Source organism: Chiloscyllium plagiosum, chromosome 9, assembly GCF_004010195.1.
Source record: "Chiloscyllium plagiosum isolate BGI_BamShark_2017 chromosome 9, ASM401019v2, whole genome shotgun sequence".
NCBI classification, from domain to species: domain Eukaryota; kingdom Metazoa; phylum Chordata; class Chondrichthyes; order Orectolobiformes; family Hemiscylliidae; genus Chiloscyllium; species Chiloscyllium plagiosum.
In genome coordinates this window covers 13994913-14017850 of record NC_057718.1, presented here as the reverse complement: position 1 = coordinate 14017850, position 22938 = coordinate 13994913, and the positions used below count along the sequence as shown (strand labels likewise).

At 40.7% G+C, this 22938-nt stretch overlaps 1 protein-coding gene across 1 annotated transcript; it reads left to right on the top strand.

Annotated features, from left to right (window-relative positions):
- The first annotated feature begins 1738 nt into the window (after positions 1-1738).
- On the top strand, positions 1739-22101 carry hnrnpua (heterogeneous nuclear ribonucleoprotein Ua). The gene is made up of 14 exons (XM_043695420.1): positions 1739-2672; positions 6703-6829; positions 6914-6987; positions 9187-9326; positions 9413-9512; positions 12612-12724; positions 13905-14168; positions 14721-14840; positions 15479-15607; positions 16045-16213; positions 17702-17968; positions 18769-18974; positions 20950-21054; positions 21757-22101. The coding sequence occupies exons 1-14, from the start codon at positions 1907-1909 to the stop codon at positions 21811-21813; spliced, it is 2637 nt and encodes an 878-aa protein (XP_043551355.1). The 5' UTR covers positions 1739-1906; the 3' UTR covers positions 21814-22101.
- The last annotated feature ends 837 nt before the right edge of the window (positions 22102-22938 follow it).

Below are 22938 nucleotides of genomic sequence, written 5' to 3'. Positions count from 1 at the left end.
ACTGATTTCCTTTCTCTCTCAATCTTTTGATTTCTTTACCATCCAAAACATCTAATGATTGCAATCTTGAATACAATCAATGGCAGATAATCCACAGCTCTTTGGGCTGAAGAATTCCAAAGATTCATTACCTTCTGAACAAAGACATTTCTCCACATCTCAGTCCTAAATGTTCTGTTTCTTCTCCAAAAGATTGAACTCCCTAATTCTAGATTATCCAGCTGAGGAAACAGTCTCCCAGCATCTACGTTTTCAAGCCACGCCAAAATCTCATGTTTAAATTAGTTCATCTATAATTCTGGTAACTTTACCCAATAAGTGAAAAGAAAAATCTGGCTCATGTTGAACAACATCTGAATCCAGGAGAGTGCAAGTGGTAGTACATATATAATGGTAACGTCGTCATAACTCAGAGGTTCATAATTCTGCTCCCTCATTATAGAGAGATGACTGGTGGTGAGTTTAACCTGAGGGTTATCACACCTCAGGTGAGGGGCAAGGTTGAGAAGATGGGAGTCTCATAGTAACCTCGGTTGATGGAAGAATTGAACCCAAGCTGTTGCATTGTAAACCAAGATCCAGCCAACTGAACTAACTGACCCCAAGGTAGAAATGTGAATGCAGGTCATCATCACTGTATTATGGAAGCTAACCCCATTCTTGCCAATAATACGAGGAGAAGCATGTTGGAAAAGAGGGAGGAGCAAAGGACATCTTAAGCGCAATTATCTGCAAACAGTCAGCTTTACATTTCATTATTGGTGTTTGCAGATAAGACAATGCCCAGTAATTGGTATCTCTAAATAGACACTAATCAATAATAACAATAACAATTTTTTCAGCAGCACTGTCAATGATGCACAGTCAGTCAGTATAATCCAGTTAGTAATCCAGCAGCAGCCCTGTCGATGATGCACAGTCAGTGGAATCTAGTTAGTAATCCAGCAGCAACCCTGTCGATGATGCACAGTCAGTGGAATCTAGTTAGTAATCACAGGCAGTATCTTGTTTATTATCCCAGCACCCCTGTCGATGATGCACAGTCAGTGGAATCTAGTTAGTAATCCAGCAGCAGCCCTGTCGATGATGCAGTCAGTGGAATCTAGTTAGTAATCCAGCAGCAGCCCTGTCGATGATGCAGTCAGTGGAATCTAGTTAGTAATCCAGCAGCAGCCCTGTCGATGATGCACAGTCAGTGGAATCTAGTTAGTAATCCAGTAAAAGCCCTGTCGATGATGCACAGTCAGTGGAATCTAGTCAGTAATCCAGCAGCAGCCCTGTTGATGATGCACAGTCAGAGGAATCTAGTTAGTAATCCGGCAGCAGCACTGTCAATGATGCACAGTCAGAGGAATCTAGTTAGTAATCCAGCAGCAGCACTGTCAATGATGCACAGGCAGTCAGAGGAATCTAGTTAGTAATCCAGTAAAAGCCCTGTCGATGATGCAAAATCAGTCAGTGGAATCTAGTTAGTAATCTAGTAACAGCCCTGTCGATAATGGACAGTCAGTGGAATCTAGTTAGTAATCCAGTAACAGCCCTGTCGATGATGCAGTCAGAGGAATCTAGTTAGTAATCCAGCAGCAGCCCTGTCGATGATGCACAGTCAGTCAGAGGAATCCAGTTAGTAATCCAGTAACAGCCCTGTCGATGATGCACAGTCAGTCAGAGGAATCTAGTTAGTAATCCAGCAGCAGTTCTGTTGGGAATCTCTCTGCTCCTCCAGCAGAGGCGCTCACACTCGGGGGTTTACGGTAGGCCGGAGCTGGCCCACACTGAGTCTGCGCGGCGCGGAGCCTAGCCTCGAGGAGCCGGGTCGGTCGGTCGGTGCAGGGAGACGGAGCCCGAACTGAAGCGGAGCCCGAGGCCGAGTCCCCCCACCCCCCGCCCCGCCATCGTCCTCATCATGAGCGACATCAACGTGAAGAAGCTGAAGGTGCCCGAGCTCAAGGATGAGCTGAAGCGGCGCGGCTTGAGCGTGCAGGGCCTGAAAGCCGAGCTCCAGGAGCGGCTGCAGGCCGCACTCGACAACGAGGCCGAGGCCGAGGAGGAGATGATGGAGGAGGAGGAGGAGGAGGACGGGGGGCCTGGGCCGCTGGAGACCCCCGAGAACGGCGAGGAGGAGCTGGAAGACGAGGAGACGGCCGGCGCCGAGGAGGAGGAGGAGGAGGAGCCGCCGCAGTTGGCGGGAGGAGACAAAGCCCAGGCCCGGGGCCCGGGACTCAACGGCGCTGCCCTGGCCGCTAGGCTGGAACCGTCCGCGGCCGCAGTCAGCCAAGCCCCGGCGGCGGTGCAGCAGGAGGAGGAGGAGGAAGAAGAAGAGGAGTCTCCAGGAGAGGCCGAAGTCCTGGTCCGAGCCGCAGGAGGGGGAGGGGGAATGGACGAGGACGACGACGACGACGACGAGGAGGAGGAGGAGGCGGAGGAGGTCGAGAGCAAAACAGGCGAGAGCGGCCTGGGCGACGAGGAAGAGGAGGAAAATGGCATGGCGGAGGCGGCGGTCCCGGAGCCGGCCCGCGTCCAAGCGCCAGCCCAGGCCCAGGCCGAGGTGCAGCAAAGAGCGGGAGAAGAGGAAACAATGGAGCTGGGGGATGGCGAGGCGCGGGCTGGCGGCAAACAGGAGCCTGAGGCCGCTTCAGGCCCGGCTGCCGCCCCTCAACACTCCAGCAAAGGTGGGCAACCCTCCCCTGCCCTCCCCTGCCCTGCCCAGCCCATTCCTCCCCCCACCTCACCCCCTGCCTGGGGCGGGGGGGGCGAGCAGCCTCGGGTATTTTTTTTTTTCAAAATGTCTTCATTCATCCGCCGTGTTTTAAAATTTTTAAAACATCAACGAGCCCCAGAAGCCCATCACTTCCGGCGCCACCATTGGGCTCCTGCTGCTGGGCGCGCGTGTTAGACCGTGGGGTGGGGAGAGAGTGTGGAAGCTGCTTCAGCCCCGTGTCCCTGTCTATCAGAGAGAGAGAGAGACTGGGTTTAAAACGGGAGGGAGAGTGGGTTGGCGGAGAGCTTGGGGGGCGGGGGGGGTGAGGATCCAGGATGGCTGAAGGAAGCCACTGAGAAAATGGAGGGTGGAAATAATGCAAACCAAAATGGAGTAGCGCAGGGAATTAGGAAAAGGTTGCAAGGGGGAGGGGGAAGTGGGAACAGAAATAACTTTTGCACTTTTATTTTAAAATTGCCTTGCGTTTGCTTTTCGATCTTTTAAAATTAGAAAAATAACTTGCAGCGCTGTCAGGCCAAATAAGGCACATGGTTTTAGCCAGAGCGTTTTGATGAAAGGCAGGCCGTTAGGATGGAGTGGGGCTGACGCTAAAACATAAGGGCACCGAGGGTACAATAACCTGGCTGCACCTCTTCAGAGGTGCAGGGAAGGACTGGAGTTGCATATGTAGTCGGGTGCTTGTAGCTTGCATCTCTGAATGTTGGTCAGTTTGATTTGGGACTGCAAGAAGTTTTGGAGGAGTTGAGAATGTTAACGCTGATTATGAAGTAACTGCATGTGAGAAATGTGGTCCTAGTTCTGTGGGTGATGTTGAATGGAGATCAGTCCTAGGTTTAAGGCCAGTAATGGATTCTTAAAAGTTCCCAGAAATCATATGAGACTGAGAAGATAAAAGCTGAAAACGTGTTGCTGGAAAAGCGCAGCAGGTCAGGCAGCATCCAGGGAACAGGAGAATCGACGTTTCGGGCATAAGCCCTTTTTGCAGACTTATGCCCGAAACGTCGATTCTCCTGTTCCCTGGATGCTGCCTGACCTGCTGCGCTTTTCCAACAACACATTTTCAGCTCTGATCTCCAGCATCTTCAGACCTCACTTTCTCCTGAGAAGAGAAAACACTGGGAATGGTTTAGAAAAGTATGAAGCCAAGCAGATACAACCCCAATGTGTGGGAAGGCTTTGACAAAAACTGCAGGTTGCAAATGATGAAATTAGCTAATGCATTATATGTGCGAAGCTACCTTTACTCTGTAGGTTGGATGTTGGATTGATATGGGGTCATGGGAGAAATTGTTTATTTTGGAAGGCAGCCATGTGTTTCACAACATGAAAGGCAAAGGGAGGTTGGAGGTAAGTTACTTGTGAGGCCCCATGATTTAGGGAAGGTGGGCCATTTTCAGTGGCTCTTAATGAGCAAACCTTTATCACGTTTCAATCTTTGAAAAATCTACACTCCCTAAGGAGAAAATTAAATTATTAATATAGTCTATCGAGTCAGCATCTGTCAGGTAATTCAAGTTAAATTCTAAGGTAGGAAAATTTGATTTTTTTTTAAAAAGTCATCCTTAGATTAATACAAATAGTCTACATTTTCACCTCAACTTTACGTTCATCCAAAGCTTGATATGTTCATTTCACTTAAAAGCTAAAATTTTTAAAAAGTAGATGATGTCATGCTACCTGCTGAACTGGAAATTTATAAATGTACAAATTTGCATAGTTCTTTCCCCAACAACAATTGATGTCTAACACAATATCTATTGTGTTTTTAATTACACTTCATGGTCGTCTTCACTTGAAGCAGAATATTGCACAGTGATTGTGTGATGTAGCTATCCTGTCATTATAAAATAACAATGCATGTTGTGCATTGTAATTAATTCTGTGGAACAGCCATTCACAAACAACTTGGCTTCTTCAGAGTGTGCATGTGTGTATATTGGCACGACTACTGGACTGAACAACTGAGAGCAAGTGGACACCATCCCTTCTGAGAAAAGGCCGAATATGGTTCATTGAGTTTCCTCTGTCCAGGTTTGAAGACAATTACTCTGCTTTGGTGTGCAGAGGATGAAGTTATTTAAGATATTTTGTGCTGCTTGGGTTCAGACTCAATTTTCCGGCATGTAGATAAATGTATATTGCTTAATGAGAGCTCCATTCAGGCTGGTTTATTTTGAGTGTTTGAGAGTATTCAGACTTGGTAAAATCTTGTTTTGTTAAAGTACCCAGGCAATCTATACACCATGCATTGTCAAGTCTGACAAGGTATCCCATTGTTTTGTTCAACTCCATCACTACTTATATACCAACTTTTCAGCAGTGACTGTTGAGATCCTTTGAAACACATTACATACCCAGTAGACATTGACTAATCTCTTCAATTCTGAGCCTCCAAAATAAGTGGAAATGCTCACACTGTAGTTGAGTTTAACATGTGTGCTTGAGTTTTTAATATTGACTGCAATTTTTAAAAGAGCCGAAAGTCATCTGCAGTTTAACGTTCTAAATCAGGCAAAGCTTAGAACAAAGTTTGGTGTAAATTTAATTCTGTGATGAACTTAAGTCCCTTGAAAGAAACCACGTTAGTAGATCTGACAGTTTTGATGTCTTTGTACGTGCCATTGCCATTCTCCTTCCCTCCAGAAAAGTATCCTTACTGAATTTGTTGCCCTACTGATATTGAGTAGTGCAAACAAGGCAGCTGCTTTCAGGCTAACAGCGGGAATTGCCTATTAATAGTCAAAACTATTTCTGGAAACAGCTTTTGTGTTCCATTTCAATCTCCCAGTGACGGAACTGTCCTATTTGTGCTGCAGCCTCTTTCATCAGCACATTTCCACTAAGGAATAATTACCCACCCTTTATTACATCCTTCTTCGATGTGAAAGTGGTTTGTGAAATATTTTATAGATGCATTCATAATACAACTGTCAAGTATGCCAAAGTGAAAGTTTCATGTTGATTAAAAGTGTAAATTTTACTTGAACTCTGATTCCAGGCCTGGAGGAAGCAGTCGATTGTTTTGCTCAATGCTAAATCTGTGTTGCAAATGCATGTTAAATTTAACTCCTTCATTCCTATGTAATTTAATAATACAACATTTGCAACAGACCAAGAATTACAAATAAACAATCACTTGTGGCAAAGGCTTATTACCTTTATTACAGAATAAAAATGTCTTTCTGGAAATAACGTGTAGCCTTCAACCTTTCCCCATATGGGTCCACAGTACAAAATGATCCCTAAATTAGCATTCTAAATTGAGTGGCTGGTCAAGGAATTGAATAATCAAGAAACATATTTGCTGTTATGCTGAGGTGAGTTCTTTCAGCAGAGCATACCTCCGTTTTAATGATGCAGTGGTATTGAGTAGAGTAGAGACAATGAATTTGGCACAGTTATTGGGTAGGAGGTCAGCGGAGGGAGGTACTGGAGCAGTTGCTGTTGTTGGTCAAGTGTGTTTCATATATTTGATTATTTAGAGTTAATTAAAGTGAAAATTCTCCTTTTGTGAAACTAGAATCTGGTAAAGTTGACATGTTTACAAGGGCTACAATCAGTGTTTATCAGATTGGGCGTGCAGAAACATCACGTGGCATATCTTTAATCCTTTTCAAAAACGTTACAACAGGAAAGTTCAGATTTATGAATAATTCAGTTCCTGGGTTAAATACTCTCAATTGTAGACTAGTGTTGTGGTTATCAGTGAGCCAATAAATTCTTTTGTTCTTTTTAAAGGAAACAAAAGGAAAGTTTTACAATATACAAGACCACTTGCGCTTTCTATCTATTGTTAACTCTGGGCAAAATGTAATCAATTTAAGTTAAACAAATTGAAGTCAGTCCTCATTTAGAACAGTTAAAGTAATTCTCACACTTTATGCATTTTATTGATGTTTAATTTGTTATTTTGCATACTTATTTTCATCACTTCAGTGGAACCTTGTAATCTTGAATTTGTAACCTGATTTCTTTTTTAGGAAAAGATAGCCAGGCTGAACAGACAACTGATAAAGGTAAAGAGCAAAATCGCAAAGGTGTAAAGAGACCTCATGAAGACCATGGACGTGGCTACTATGAGTATATTGAAGAAAACAAATATCGACGGTATGATTAACTTATCAGTTCATGTACCTTGCTGCTGTTCATTTTAATGGCAAACCATTGACTAATATCTATGACCATTTTTAGGTCCAAGTCTCCCCAGCCCCCTGTGGAAGAAGATGAGGAAGAATTTGATGATACTGTAGTTGCCCTGGATACATGTACGTGATGTTAACTAAATCGGGTAATTATGTCTTATAAAATGAGATGAGGCAGGAATTTGATTTAGTGGGAAATGGAAAATTGCTGCCAAAGTCACCACACTCCGATATAATCGAGCTGAGGACCACCCAATCACAGAACTCCCCACAGTGACACAGTGCAACCTCATATCACATTACTGTATCCCCAGCCCTCCTTTACCCAGTGTCAAAGATTCCTGGGAGAAAAAAAACGGCAGCTCATTCCGTACATACACCATCCTCTGTCTGAAAAGGTTGCTCTTCAGGCCTCCTATAAATCTTTCCCCTCTTACTTTGAACCTGTGCCCTCCAGCCAAATCATTCATCTGATCTATGGACCTAATTTTATTTGCTTATGTAACTTCAATGACTTTAACAACTATGCCTACCATGGTCCCTTTACTGTTTCGTTATACATTGTATAATTTACACTGGGGGGGGCCATTCGTTTAATTTGACCACTTGCTCAGTCAGGTTGGAGGAGCTGGTGGTCATTTATTTTTGTAGATGTTTCAATATCTTTCTATACCTGGTGTCCAATAGGTCTGCAATTCTTAATTTCTGGTTTCTTCCCCTTTAAGTATGGCAGTCTCATAATTTCCTTTGGTTATTTTAAACTAGCAAAACATTCGCAGCTCTTAAAATAGATTAACACATTTCTTGTGTGATGTATCTCATGTCATTTGAAAACTTGGGAGTTCATTTGCACTTCAGGCATACTTTCTCTTCAAACCTAACTTATTTGGGCGGCACGGTGGCACAGTGGTTAGCACTGCTGCCTCACAGCGCCAGACACCCGGGTTCAATTCCCGCCTCAGGCGACTGACTGTGTGGAGTTTGCACATTCTCCCCGTTTCCTGCGGGTGCTCCGGTTTCCTCCCACAGTCCAAATATGTGCAGGTCAGGTGAATTGGCCATGCTAAATTGCCCGTAGTGTTAGGTAGGGGGTAGATGTAGGGGTATGGGTGGGTTGTGCTTCGGCGGGGCGGTGTGGATTTGTTGGGCCGAAGGGCCTGTTTCCACAATGTAAGTAATCTAATCTAATTAATATCTAATGGCTGTGGAAGTCCAGTACTATTCTAAAACAGTTAGTACTGCAGCAGCCCACAATCCTTGGCCTTCCTAATGAAAGCCTGGAATTTTGCCATTGTATTGTTCTTACTGACGAGTTAGCTTGAAAGCTGATGCTTGTCACAATCTTAAAATTGATTTTTTGAACTGTAATTTTCCTTCAAAGTCTGAAGTAAATCTTTGGAACAATAGAATACATGTTCTGACCCCTCTGGGATGTCCACATTTTCTGGTGTACCTCATCAGAGGAGAGCACAAATAAATATTTTGCGCGTTCTCAGTGGCTAGTTGCCAGATTTTATACGGGGGACGGGTGGTTTATGGTATCACAAAAATGGGTGGATAGCATTGAGAGAAAGCTCTCAAGTTGCATCTATTTTGTTATTGAGGTCCTTATGCAGGCTTGCATTGGTAACTAATGGAAAAAGAAAGCTTCAGCTTATTTCTCCTCCAATGCATAAATTTGCAACTTACTTTTAATTAATTTCCTTAATACTAGTCTTATTTTGCTTCTGTTTTGATATATTATTAAAATAATTGACTTAGTTACCATAAGTTTCTTGTTGGGAAAATCTTTTTAACGACACTGACTTTAAATCAGTAATGGCTGAGCAGTTTTCTAATTGCCATAATGTTCTTTTTTTAGTTTATCTTGTGCTATTATGAGTACGTAATAATATATAACCTTGCAACAAGGAGGAAATTGGTGTCTCCTGTCCTTGTGGGTGTTAAAAAATGTTGAGCAACTTCAGTTCGTGCTCTTAAAGCTCCATTTTGATACAGCTTAGTCCCTGAAAAGATAATGGAAATATTCTAGTAATTACTCTATCACTGTTGCTGTACTAATTCTGCTGTCAAATAAGCAACATAATGTTAGTGTAGGTCACTCATTCTTTGGGTTCAGTCTTCTTCCTTAGTTTCTAAGTGGTGATCCGTATTGTGGTTGGTTTTCTTTAGCTGGCGTATAGCATTATCTTCGACTATCAGGTGGGAAATGTCCCTATGTGCTGAATTCATGCCAGTGCAAGTCAGTGTGTGCTTGCAGTAGGTTTTCTGCTGTACTAGGTGACGTGTTAAAGTACTAACGCATACAATGTTCTTTTACAGACAACTGCGATTTGCACTTTAAGATCAATAGAGATCGGTTTGGCGCCATGCCACTGACTATGGAAGGATTTGCCTATCTTTGGGCTGGAGGGAGAGCTTCTTACGGAGTTAGCAAAGGCAAAATCTGCTTTGAGATGAAGGTAAGTGTTTTTTCTTTGTGCGTAAATAACTTTTAAAAACTCAAATTTATGATGGTATTGTCTGACTTTGATATTTGTGTTAACAGGTAACTGAGAAAATACCAGTTAAGCATTTGCCGCCTGATCAGACTGACCCACATGAAGTGAGGGTTGGCTGGTCGCTGGCTTCCCACAGCATGTTACTTGGTGAGTATTTCAATACCCTCTTTGCAGTCTTTCTCCGGTTCTTTTCTCGATCTCCTTACAGAGGTGAACCCGCACAACTGTTTGTGGGGTAGGCACCTGATTTCAGTTCAAGCGCAATTCCTCAAGTCTGGTAAAGAACTATTATCTGTTGGTTAACAGGCTTAAAAATTGCTGCATTTTGATTATGTTGTAGACCCATAATTTGATTTAATTATACATGAAAGTTTTCTTTTGAGAGAGAGTCCTAGAAAAGGAGGGCTTTTGTGGTTTATAACATCTTGTTAGTTACCAAATGGCAGTGAACTTGGAACTATGTTGTAATGGTTTCAGTGGCACCTTTCAAAAAGGAAACTACTTGCTGAATATAGTAGCCTGTTATTTTGTAGAACAGATAAAGAGAATTACAGAACTTTGTTTAAACAACTTGCATCAACCGCTTTGGTATGAGTAATGAAGGCAAGCATACTGAATGCTTTCTTCACCACCCTATCTGGCTGTAATGCAAATTTTAAAGAACTATGTACTTGAACCGCTATGTGTCTCTGTTCTACAACACCACTCAGGGCCCTACCATTATGGTTATGTTAGCAGTTTGATGGTATTGGGCTTTTTTGTAATTTTAAAATAAAATTCCAAATATGAGTGCTGCGTATGGGTGATAAACGTGTTAGACATTTTTCATTATTTGAGTTGGATTTAATCTCAAACCAGAACGAAGTTGAAAACTTCCCCATAGCTGGCTGTAACAATACTATGTGAAAAGAGAGACAGTTTTAATCCAGTTTGATGTGGAATGTGCAGCTCAACATTGCTCCTAATTTAACGCAGATTGGCCACACAGAACTGTTAAGGGATGTAGAACATTCCCACATTAAGTAAAGGATGCTTTGGATCATGGTACATTGGACCAACATTGAGTGTCACTGGCAATCCACCAAGTGCACCAGGGCTGTGCTGTATGCTTGATTGTCTGCTAAAAATAGTAAAGCATTTCATAACTAAGCATTTACTATTTCTCATCTTGAGGAAAATAAATAATTTCAAATCAGTGACCAAGGAGAATGAGAGTTAAACAATCGTATGTCACCATGTCAAGGTTCTATGATTTTATATTTTTGCACTTGCAAACATAATTCTGGCTTATATTGTCTCTGAGAAACCATCATGAATATTATCATTTTACAGAATTGTGGAAATTTGTATTTGCAGGGGAATTTGCAATGATGTTTGCTTGAGTAAATAAATTTACTGCATATAAACTAAACAGAGCAGATTCGAGGCTTGATTCTCACTTGGCATCATTGATGTCAGGTTCTGTAATTTTGGCTTTGTCCCAGTGCAGAGGAGGTTGAATCAAATATTTCATTGGGTTTCTGCTTGTCATTTGATGACAAGCAATGAAATCACCAACTTGTGAACGTTTAGTGAGACGCTGACATGCTGCAAGTTGTACATTTTCTGAGATATTTTTGGTGTCCAAGCACAAAAGCAAAGAATGTCCACTTACTTGGTGAACTGAGACTGAGCAGCAGAGAAACTTCAAGGTCCGGTGCCGTAGCTACATATGAGAAAGAAAACTGAAGGAAACCAAAGTAAGGTTTCACAGACAATAGCACCTCATAGAATTAAACATTCCTATATTAAATAATATGGAAAATGTATCAGGTTTTAAAGAATTCTTAAATTTTTTGTCATATTTGTACAATAATTCTTAATCCTGTATTTTAAAATAAAAGGATAATTTGAATACCTGAGGGCCTTCTGGTTTCTTGTTTCTGAATTTGTCCTTTAAAACTAGATGTGAGCCATATTATTCAATGTAAAAATGTCTTGCAGTCTCAAACAGAGTTCTGTGCAGACTCTGATACCTTATTTTTCTGTCTCTTTCACTTGGAGGGAAAGAGAAACAGAAATATTTTAGTTTCCTTTGCTGGTTCTTTTATATTGCTGTCTTCCTGTCTCCATGTTTTCATTGGTTTTACCTCCTTTTTTTTAGCTCCAAGAAGTTTTTAACGTTCATAGCTGAGACAGATAATCCTCCTGGAAACAGTTTGATTTTAGATCTTTGTGTTGTCCATTTGAACTTGGCAAAATGCATTTGTCATGTGTACATGTGTAGGCTCCCTGTTCTTCTCACATAATGCTGAATCTTTAGATTAGATTACCTACAGATTAGATTACCTACAGATTAGATTACCTACAGTATGGAAACAGGCCCTTCGGCCCAACAAGTCCACACTGACCCGCCGAAGCACAACCCACCCATACCCCTACACTTACCCCTTCACCTAACTTACTCCTGATGGGGTTACACATTAGAGTTGCCACTTTTCACAAACTTCTGATATAACAGCATTTCCAGGAGACATTCAGGCGCAGCTGAAAAAAAATGTACTATTGTGTAAACTATGAGGGCATGGTTTTAGAGTTGGTTCTGAAACCAAATAAGTGTCCAAGGAATTTCTGGCACAAAACAGCATTGCAATGGTAGCAGGTGACTCAGAATCTTTTTGAAAATATGCCACCTGTTGTAGTAAAGCTATAATACTTGAGGGCGGATGAATTTTAAGGCACTATTGGAACATTCTCTCTCTTTGCATTTTAGCTGTTTTCTGTTAATGCAAGATAATAACTGTGTATGTTTGCATATCTCTTGTGTACTGAGTGGTGACATAGAATGTGTGGCAATACCTTTATTATACTTTAGCAAAATTAGGAGCATGGCAATTATTAGAAAGAAAGATAGACAAAGATTTGTTCAGTCATTCTTGATCTGGTGGTCATAGCTTGAATGTCATTATAATCTAGAAATGGAGGCCACAAGTTGTTTTTCTTGAAAGCAGTGTACCTGACCACCACTTGTCCAATTTTGCTTGATTCTAATTCTGATGTGGTTTAAGTTGTGACCTGTTCTAATGTGGAGTCTGCTACAAAGGGGGAAGGTCAGCCTTTTCTCCACAGCCTCTAACTGGCCTATGTATATCTTTCCATTTCTTCCAAATATTTTGGGAAACAATTGTTTTAGTGAATACTACTAAATTGTTGACCCGGGCCACACAAGTTGCTTAAGTTTAATTTGTTTCAAACTTTCGCTTACAGGTGAAGAAGAACTTTCTGTTGGCTACTCTGGAAATGGCACAAAATGTTCAAATTGCAAATCTGAAGATTATGGTGAAAAGTTTGGAGAAAATGATGTGATTGGCTGCTTTCTTGTAAGTTAATATTTGTAAGGAATAGTGGCTTCTGGGTGAATGAATAATTCTCATTTCTCACCCACTTGTCATGTTTGTAAACCTCAGTGAATAGCAATTATTTGAGTTCCTGGTTAATGAGGTCAAGAAACCCATGCATTTAATTACTTATGTTGTTTTAAATGCGAAGTTTAAAAAATCATTCCATATTTGTTCAGCTCCTTCACACTGGATTTAATAATTCCTGTGCCACTGGTATCAATATTATCGGGGAATCAGAGATGTACAGCACAGAAACAGACCCTTCGGTCCAACTCATCTATGCAGACAGATATCCCAACCTAATCTAGTCCTGCTTGCCAACCCCCAGCCCATATCCCTCCAAACCTTTCCTATTCATCGTTTCGATAAGAAGGAGATCAGAATTGCACACAATATTCCAAAAGTGGCCTAACCAACATCCTGTACAGCCACAATATGACCTCCCAGCTCCTGTACTCCATGCTCTGACCGATAAAGGAAAGCATACCAAATGCCGTCTTCACTGTCCTATCTTCCTGCAACTCTACTTTCAAAGAGCTATGAACCAGCACTCCAAGGTCTCTTTGTTCAGGAACACTCCCTTGGATCTTACCATTAAGTGTATAAGTCCTGCTAAGATTTGCTTTCCCAAAATGCAGCACCTTGCATTTATCTAAATTAAGCTCCATCTGTCACTTCTCAGCCCATTGGCCCATCTGATCAAGATCCAGTTGTAATCTGAGGTAAGGTAAAATTAAACATTGATTCGATTTTGTTTGGAGTGAATCCTCAAAATAAATGGAAAGTTATTAATGAAAGGAACTTTGTAAACGTGCTTTATCTCTCATACTTATAACATCAAGAGCAGAGCATTGCAGGTTTCAAAGATATTTTACATTCCCCATGGAAAGTTTTGGTAAGTGTTGAGGTTCCTACTGCATTCAGTATGATTTTTGAGACATGCTCCCCATCTATAGGAAATGAGGATTTGAAAAATCTTCTGTCTGCAGTTATGGTGCTGATTGCTGGATTCAGAGGAGGGCTATTTATTGGTGATGTTCAGCCAAGCTTGTGTGACAGTAACTATCAAATTCTCATAAGCTGTGGACTGCAGTCAAGTCTACTTGAAATTTGCTGTCTGCAGGAAATTATAGTGCTCCCACTGTTTTTTTTGTTACAGAACTTTGATGCTGATGAAGTGGAAGTCTCTTATTCCAAAAACGGTCAGGATCTGGGTGTTGCATTTAAGATTGGGAAAGATCATCTCACTGACAGAGCCTTATTTCCGCATGTTCTATGCCACAATTGTGCAGTGGAACTTAACTTTGGACAGATGGAGACTCCCTACTTTCCGATTCCAGAAGGCTTCACCTTCATCCAGCAGGTTCCATTGGAGGAGCGTGTTCGAGGGCCAAGGGGACCCAAAACCAAAGGAGAATGTGAGGTAAGTGTGGTATTTCAAAATTGTTGATTACATGGTGGCTCAAAAGTAAGAACATTGGGGAGTAAACTACTCTGGCTAGAACCTGGCTTCATTTTACCCACCTTTTGATTTCAAATCCCTTGAGCCATTGCCTAACAAAGGTCCTCGCATTGAAAAATGTCAAAAATTATTTCTCTCGCTGGGTTTTCTTTTCCAGTATGACTCTATAGTGTACCAGAAGTTTGTCAACATTTAAAGTGCCATATTTGTTCCCGCATTTGATATTACATTGTTCCTTTTTTAAAAAAAGTGTTCACTGTTCTGATTCTGTCCAGGTATAGCCATAATATCATCACTATATACTTTCTTCCTTCATTGGTTGTTACACTTCAATATGTACGGCTGCAATACGTTTTTTCCTAAATTATGTTGGATGCACTGTGATAGTATGGTAGACTAATACTGTAAAATGTAGCTTGCAGAAGATCCTTTATTCAGCGTTAATATTTAGTAGTCATATCTGGAACAGGACACTTAGAATAGTTTGTAATAATATTGTTTGGTTTGTTTTAGGTTTTGATGATGGTTGGCCTGCCTGGAACTGGCAAATCAGTATGGGTTTCAAAGCATGCAGCAGAGTACCCAGGCAAATATAACATTCTGGGGACAAACAACATCATGGATATAATGAAGGTAAGATACATGAGAACCATCAGACCATTTTGCATCTGGAAAATGTGCATTCCTTGTAAACATGCATTCCTAGTAAACCACAATGATTTATTTATTACATAATATATTATAGCATGCTCTGTCTAATTTTGAGCTGTGATTTTTGTTATGCCCTATATACTTCAAAATCCTGTATTGACTGTAACCGTGTAGTTACAACTTCCAATGAGTGGGTGGTGCTCTGCAATGAGTTCCTAACGTCTTTTCCTGCTCCATTCCCAAGTCATGTTTATCTCAGGATGGGCATGTCACTTACTAATGTTGGGAAACTAACATGGAAACAGATTGAACAGTGACAATTAACTGAGTTCCCCTCATTGTAAGGGAAATTAATAGAAAGTGTTACCACAGAATAACAATTTTAGTACCACTTAAAAAAAAACCTGAAAAATGTACATGGTAATACTACAAAAGAAATCATTAATTACATTCCTGACAACATTCATGTTAGTAAAAGGCTAAGGAATGCAAATGAACAAAGATTCCACTAAACAGCAAATACCTTGGCGGAAAAAAACTCTGCGAACAGATTAAACCATGGTTGATCCTAATTTTACCATTTTCTTGAATGTTTGTTCAAAATGTGTGCTCTCTTTCAGGTTTTGAGCTTCAAGCGTCAGAAGACTGACAGAGGTAAACTAACTACGTTGATTCAACAAGCCACACAGTGTTTGAGCAAGTTCATTGAGATTGCAGCTCGCAAGAAGCGCAACTACATCCTCGATCAGGTGTGCTGATAATTGCTCTTTCTCCTGTCATTGACTGGTTATATGTTCAGGTTTATTTCTGTTCCTATGCATAATCTAATTAGGTCAGATTGTTTGGGAGACAAGGACAGATTTAGGGCAAGAGTTTGATGCATTGCAATAAATAGATATTGAGTACAGATTATAGATAGGACAGTTAAGTTTTTGCTAAGTAGGAAAGCAACCAAATAACCCAGTATAATTGCACTTTGATTCCTTACAATCAAGCATCTTTGTAATATGTTTGCTATAATTAATTGTATACTTGGTGCACAATAACTAATGCTGTCTTAGCAGCTTTGCTGGGTTTAAATTAAGATGGGATACTATGCAGGAATGGGAGGTTTTGGGGGTACCTGGAAACTCAAAATGAGAAGCATAGTTTTTTTTTCAAAAAAACTTTTAATTTTCTTGTGTAGACAAATGTGTGTGCAGCTGCACAAAGAAGGAAGATGTGCCTGTTCGCAGGCTTCCAACGTAAAGCGGTTGTCATTTGCCCATCAGATGAAGAATATAAGGAGCGTTCAAAGAAGAAAGCAGAGGAAGAGGGAAAGGATGTCCCAGAGCATGCTGTTCTGAAAATGAAAGGTGTAGATCGAATTTGAGCGCAACCCTGGTGTTGCCTTATCAATCAGTTTTTCTTTGGAAGCTAGAATACCTAGTCTTGCTCTGTAGTTTGGATGTGTTAGTGGTACAGTGGTGCACTTAATGGTCACCTCCAGTCTTTTTACCAAACCTTAAAATATAATTTTGCCCTTTTGGTTTTTTTTATTTCTTTATCTGTTACATTGGATCTTTGTGTCTTTCAATATTAGTTAAGTGTAATTTTAGAGAGATGCTTGACTTGGGTATTTTACCTGCCTTCTATGTAAGAAATGTTTTATGTGTTTAAAAGTCTTGCTTCAGAAGTAATCATAGCCTTAAGCTACTGCCATACAGCTGTTTGTACTTTATTTTACCCATGAACTTCTAATTTTAGCTTAGTGTGACTTGTAGGCAAAAAGCACACTTTCTTGCACACCAATACAGAGTACAAAGTTAAAAATCACACAACACCAGGTTATAGTCCAACAGGTTTAATTGGAAGCACACTAGCTTTCGGAGCGACGCTCCTTCATCAGGTGATTCATCAGGTGATTGTGTCACCTGATGAAGGAGCGTCGCTCCGAAAGCTAGTGTGCTTCCAATTAAACCTGTTGGACTATAACCTGGTGTTGTGTGATTTTTAACTTTGTACACCCCAGTCCAACACTGCATCTCCGAATCATCAATACAGAGTAGTTTTTGATGTGTTTTGTGGAAGGAGCTACACATGAATCCAGTAAATGTTCTTTGGTGCATTATATCCAGGGTATTATCTCACTACTTAGGGTCACTGGTGTAATATCATCTAATTTGGAAAGAATGCTCTGATGCCTCCTTTAGGACTGAATTTCCGAAATTTATTTCTTACAAGGGTTTTAATCTTGCTGTCCTTTACCACTTCTCAGTGCAAGGAATAACCTGGATTGAAGGAGGAGGGGTGCTATCCTGGATTTTGAGCTTCTATTGGAGCTCTTTTTAATGCATTAGCTGAAAATCTGTGACTCTGAGAAGTAGTGATTAGGGCCACTCCATGCGGGATAATAGATCTGCACTGTCGGCTTGGTCTTGGTAAATAAGGGCCTGATGTTACTTGAATGTCTCCCTGTATGAGGCTGGTGGGTCAGGGTGGTAGTTGCTGCTGTTCAGTGATTCCTCCTCTTTTCTTTCTCTCTCTCTCCTTCTCTCTCTCTCTCTTTCTCTCCCCCCCCAAAAAAAAAGAAAAGACATGTGTATGGACTTTGGGTGAGTACAGAGTTTAGCTGTGATGCTTCAGAGTTGAATAGCCTATTTACGCTCTCTCTGGCCTGACCTGCCCATTAGATCCCCTCTTGACATGCTTCAAGTGAGCAAGAAGGGAGGGAGGTTTTAATAGCAATGCAACGAGGTTGCAATGGTCTACTTATCCAAGGACAGCATTACCGAACTGCAGATGAATTTCAATATAAAATTATTCTACTTTGTGTTAATTTTTACTTTGTTCTGTTTTTTAAGGTATCTACACATTGCCTGAACCAGGTGATTTTCTGGATGAGGTGAGCTACGCAGAGTTGCAAAAGGAGGATGCTCAGAAATTGCTTGAGAAATATAAGGAGGAAAGTAAAACCGCTCTTCCACCAGAGAAAAAGCCCAATACCAGTTCTGGAAAGAGAGCAATGAATCGGGGACGAAGTGGTCAACGAGGTGGAATGAACCAGTACAATAGAGGTGGCCAGAGAGGAGGGCGTGGCGGATATCAGAACCGTGGCAATTACCGAGGAGGTAAGCAGATTATGCAGGCTTTGTACTTTATGCAGATTTGTACAAATAGAGGCTTCATTTCCAGCTTTCTGTTGGAAAATGCTCACAATTTGCCACGTGTTTACAATGTGAAACTTGATCTTTCATTGCTACCCAGCAATGAAATTATTTTTATATCACCTGTGGGTGCAACAGCCTCTGCAGGAAGGTGGGGAGTACCACTTTCTAGATGACTTCTGGGCTTGTCTATCTTCTCAAGATATTAACATTTTGGGCTATGATTTCATTTTCCCTGGCATCCTCCAGCGTCTTTGCTCCAGTATTTGTAACTGCTGTGAGTCTCAGTTGCTGACTGGGTAATAGGATGGGAACATGTTCTTGCTTGACATCTACAAATACGTTTGCAGCAGCAGTTTATAGTACTTCTCAAGGTGAAGAATCGTCCCTTTTTTTCTGATTTCCAGATTTCCAAGACCCGTTTGGTCATAGTTTTGACTGAAATCAGAATACATCAAACAGAAGACCTGGTCTTTGGCTCACCCCAGAATCTGGTCTTTAGAACCAAACTTCATTTGCATTCTAGAGAAATAACTTTATTAGGAGAAAGTTTTTCTGTAAGATTACTTTTTTTAAACAGAAAAATACGATATAAAAAGAGACCATTCAGACCATTGTGTCTGTGTCAGCTCTTTGAAGTAACTATCCTGTTGGTCTCTTTTTACCTTTCTTTTCCTTGTGGTTCTGTGGCTTATTCCCCTTTGACCTGAAATATTAAATGGAATTGAAATGTGATATTGAGAAGCTCTGTCTTTTCCAAACAGGTTCAAACCGTGGACAGTATAATAGAAGAGGAAATCAGCAAAGCCGTGGCTATGCTCATAATCAGCGTTTCACTCCAATGATAGGCTACAACAGAGGTGGTTTTATCGAAAGACCCTCTTACAGTGGAAGAGGAGGTTCTTACAACCACAGGGGCGTGGCAGACAACCACAGGGGTCCAGGCAGCAACAGAGGAGGCTATGGACAAGTAAAGTATAGATTTTGAATTTTTTATTTGTCTGTAAGAAAATGCTCTCTGGCAGCAAACTATTTCTGTGTAACACAGCACCCAAGACCTCTAAATTATTCTATTCATTAGGTAGCGCCATGAATCTTACTTTTATATAAAAAAAAAGAGCTTATAAACAGTTGTTTTAGTTGCCTGTAAGAATTAAAATCCTTATAGTGTCGAAACAGTCCTTCGGCCCAACGTCCACACTGACTTCTGAAGAGTATCCCACCCAAACCTATTCCCCATTACTCAGCATTTACTTCTGACTAATTCTCTTAACCTCCACATCCCTGAACAGTGTGAGGAATTTAGCATGGCCAATTCACCTAACCTGCACATCTTTGGATTGTGAGAGGAGTCCGGAGCACCCGGAGGAAACCCACGCACACATGGGGAGATTATGCAAACTCCACACAGTCGCCAAAGACTGGACCTGAACCCAGGTCCCTGGCACTGTGAGGCAGCAGTGCTTGCCACTGTGCCACCCCGAGATTGAAGTTGGCAACTTCAAATTTTGTCAAACAAATGGTCTGATGTGGGTATTCTCAGTCAAATCTCTGATCATTTTTTTTTCTGTGACTGCTTAATAATTTTGCAATAGTTGCATTTATTGCAGGGAGAATTAAATCTGTGGAAAGGAGATTTTCCTGCAGATGCAAAGGGCCTGGGCAATACCACATGTGGAATACTGTGTTTGTTTTGTGCCCTTTCTTTGACGAAAGATATAATTGTTCCTAGATGTAGTTCATAGAAAGTTCACTTATCTCATTTTTGGGGTGTGGGGATTTATCATGAGGAAATTGTTTCTGTACCCATCAAAGCTTAGCAAAGACTTTTTCATTGAACTAAATGAAGGCATAATTAGATTTTTGATAAATGAGTTATGCTTGGGTAGTGGGGTTGTGACCACAGTCAGATCATAAATGCTCATATTGAATGGTGAAGCAGGCTCGAAGGGCCATATGGCCGACTCCACTTTGTCGTAAGTTCTTAATTACATCAATCTTCCTCTTCAGTTTTCTGTCTGGTCTTCACTTCCTTCCCCCTTTTCTTGCCCTTTCACTGAGAGTAACAAAGTCTAAGAGGAGGCATGGACAATTCTTCTAAATAATTTCAGTATATTCATACAGTATTGTTTCCACTTGCTGATTCTGTCGTGCTTTGTAGGGCTTAATCAGCACATTCAGTGGATAAAATCTGCACTTCAGAGCTATTATAACATTTTGCTATTAAGCCATATGACATGCTATCAAAGCAAATAAATAAATTTTTAAAGAGCCTCTTGAAGGAAAGGTTTGAGAAGTTTGGATGAAATTCCAGGGCCTAAGGCCTGGGAAACTGAAGGCTCCTGGTGGAGTAATTAAAGTCCGGGATCCTCAAGACTAGAAAGAAATGGGTGCAGAGTCTCTGGGGATATGGGAGCTGGAGGAGATTAGAGATGGGAAGGCTACTTCAGTCTAGTCATGGTAGTTAACTTTAAAAATAAAACGATTACTTTTGAGAAAAAAAACTTTGAAATGGTGACAATCAAATTTTTATACCATTTTAGTTGCATCATTTATTGGATACTTGACCAGGATTATGGGTCACCAATTATAAAGTCTGAGGGATCCTTGGAACAATTGGGTTGCTGAGACTGTAGAAGATCTTGTCCTTCTCTGCAGTGCATCCCTTGTACAAACGAATGTACTAGCTGGTTATGCTGCAGTAGGAAGAAGAGAATTACAGCAGGCTTACCTTTACCATTGAATGAAATTAAACTCTTGTTAGTTACACCGCATGGGTCATTCCTGATCAGCACCCCCTCAACATCATACCATGGAAAAATTCCCAGTAGTGGAATTAGACCTTGAGCACTTGGGCATCCCAATTCAGATACATCTTGAATGTCAGAGTAAGTGGAAAACTGCTCACCTATCTGTTGACTAAAATACTTTTTATATTGCGACAGAATTTCAGAGGCAGGGGAAATCGTGGCTTCAACCAAGGCTACAGAAATGAAAACTTCCTCCAAGGTCAGGGCTACAAACAGAACTGGAGCCGTCAACAGCAGGCAGTAAGTAACATTTACTACAAGATAGTGACCAGCAAACACATCAGATTCATCTATAGTCCTGTTTTTAAAAAGCTGATAATATTCAGCTGTCTGTTAAAGGCTTTTGCCAATTTAAAAACTAATATAGTTTTCGATTGGAGTATTTAAAGTATGAAATCATCTTGAGATTTTATTCAAAGCAGTTTTTAAAAAATCATACATAAAGCAGGTGATTTTCAAATTTTGTTCATGTTGTGAGAGAGAGTGCTAATAAGGGAATGTTTGAGTATTAAAGTTTATGGAGTACCTTGAAGCAGCTTGGAGTGGAAGGATGGATGAGCAGAAATGGTAATGGAGACAGGGTGTGCTCCGTTTCAAATCTCATCTGTGGGTTGATCTCAATGCCTGAGACCTTAATTATCAACTAACTCTGAAACCATTAGGGAAGAGGACTTTCGGCAGCTCACTTCAGTGCCACTAGAAGGCTGCCTTTACCTGTATTTTGAAAAAAAAGTATCCATGTGTTTCTGTTGCATAAAATATAGAGATGGAAGAGAGCTGGGATGGTAGTTTTTCAATGTTTTTCATGCCATCTAGAGTTACATATACTTTGAAATACTGTTCCCTTTACCCAGGTTAACTGCAACTCCATGAAAAGCTTTTGGAGCTTTGTTTTCTGTTATTTAGGATTTTTCTGATTCTCTTTTTTTTTCAATCATGCAGCGACTGCAACAGTTCTGGAGCCAGTACAGCAATCAGTATAACAAAGACTACTACTAGGATCTGCAGTGAGTGAATGAACAATGGTTTCACCGCAGCTGTAATTTCAACCAAGAGATGTCAACTTTTTTAATCTTGATTTTTAAACATTCCAAAACAAAGTGCCTGCAGGTCGTATTTGGAAGCTTTATCAATTAATTGATTTTTAAGTGTCTTTTATTTTTTTACATTTTAATTGTAATGTTTAGGTGAAATGTGGTGAACCTCCAATTTCTAGAGGATTAAAACATTTTCAGTTTCTGCATTTTTTTCTGTAAAATTTTATCAAATAAAATCCCCCCGAACTTGTGCTTTGTGTGTCACTCGTTTATTAATGAACCATCATAGTGTTGGGTTCACGATTCTGCTAAGTCTGCACTCTTTTGTTTTCCTCCAGATGGTGCAAATTCAGGCACTTCCATCCCTCACGGTTCAATGCCAATAGAAATGTGATCAATTTTGGGAAAGGTTGTGGAAAATACCCATTTTTTGCACCATTAACAAATTTAATACGTGTATATTTTTATTCATTCATTTTATCAAAGGATGATGCAGTTTACAACAATTTACAATATTTCCATACTATTTAATCAATTGAATTTAAATTTTACGGATCTAGGGAACAACAACAAATGCTGGCCTAGTCAGCAACACTTTCGCTCCTTTTAAAAGCTGCCATGATAGGGTTTGGACACTCACCCTGACTTTATTAGTCCAGGCCTCTGCATTGCTACCCTGTAACATGGGCACTATAATACTGTACAACCCAAATCCCAGGAATTCATCAAGCCTCAAAAGGGCTAAAACTAAAGGTATTGCCTGGAAAGAAGTTACTGTTTACTATAATTTTCTGACCCTGGAGGTGGTGATTCACAATGGGCAGTGAACATAGACAAGAGTGTGGTGCTGGAAAAGCACAGCAGGTCATCCGGCTCATGCCCGAAACATCAATTCTCCTGGTCCTCAGATGCTGCCTGACCTGCTGCTCCAGCACCATACACCCGACTCTGGTCTCCAGCATCTGCAGTCCTTACTTTCTTCTAGTGAACATAAAGACAACTTAAAAGAATTTCTGGGATTTACATATTAATGAATTGAAAACTGCATTCTAAAAGATGAAAGATTTAACAAACCAGGTTTGTTCAA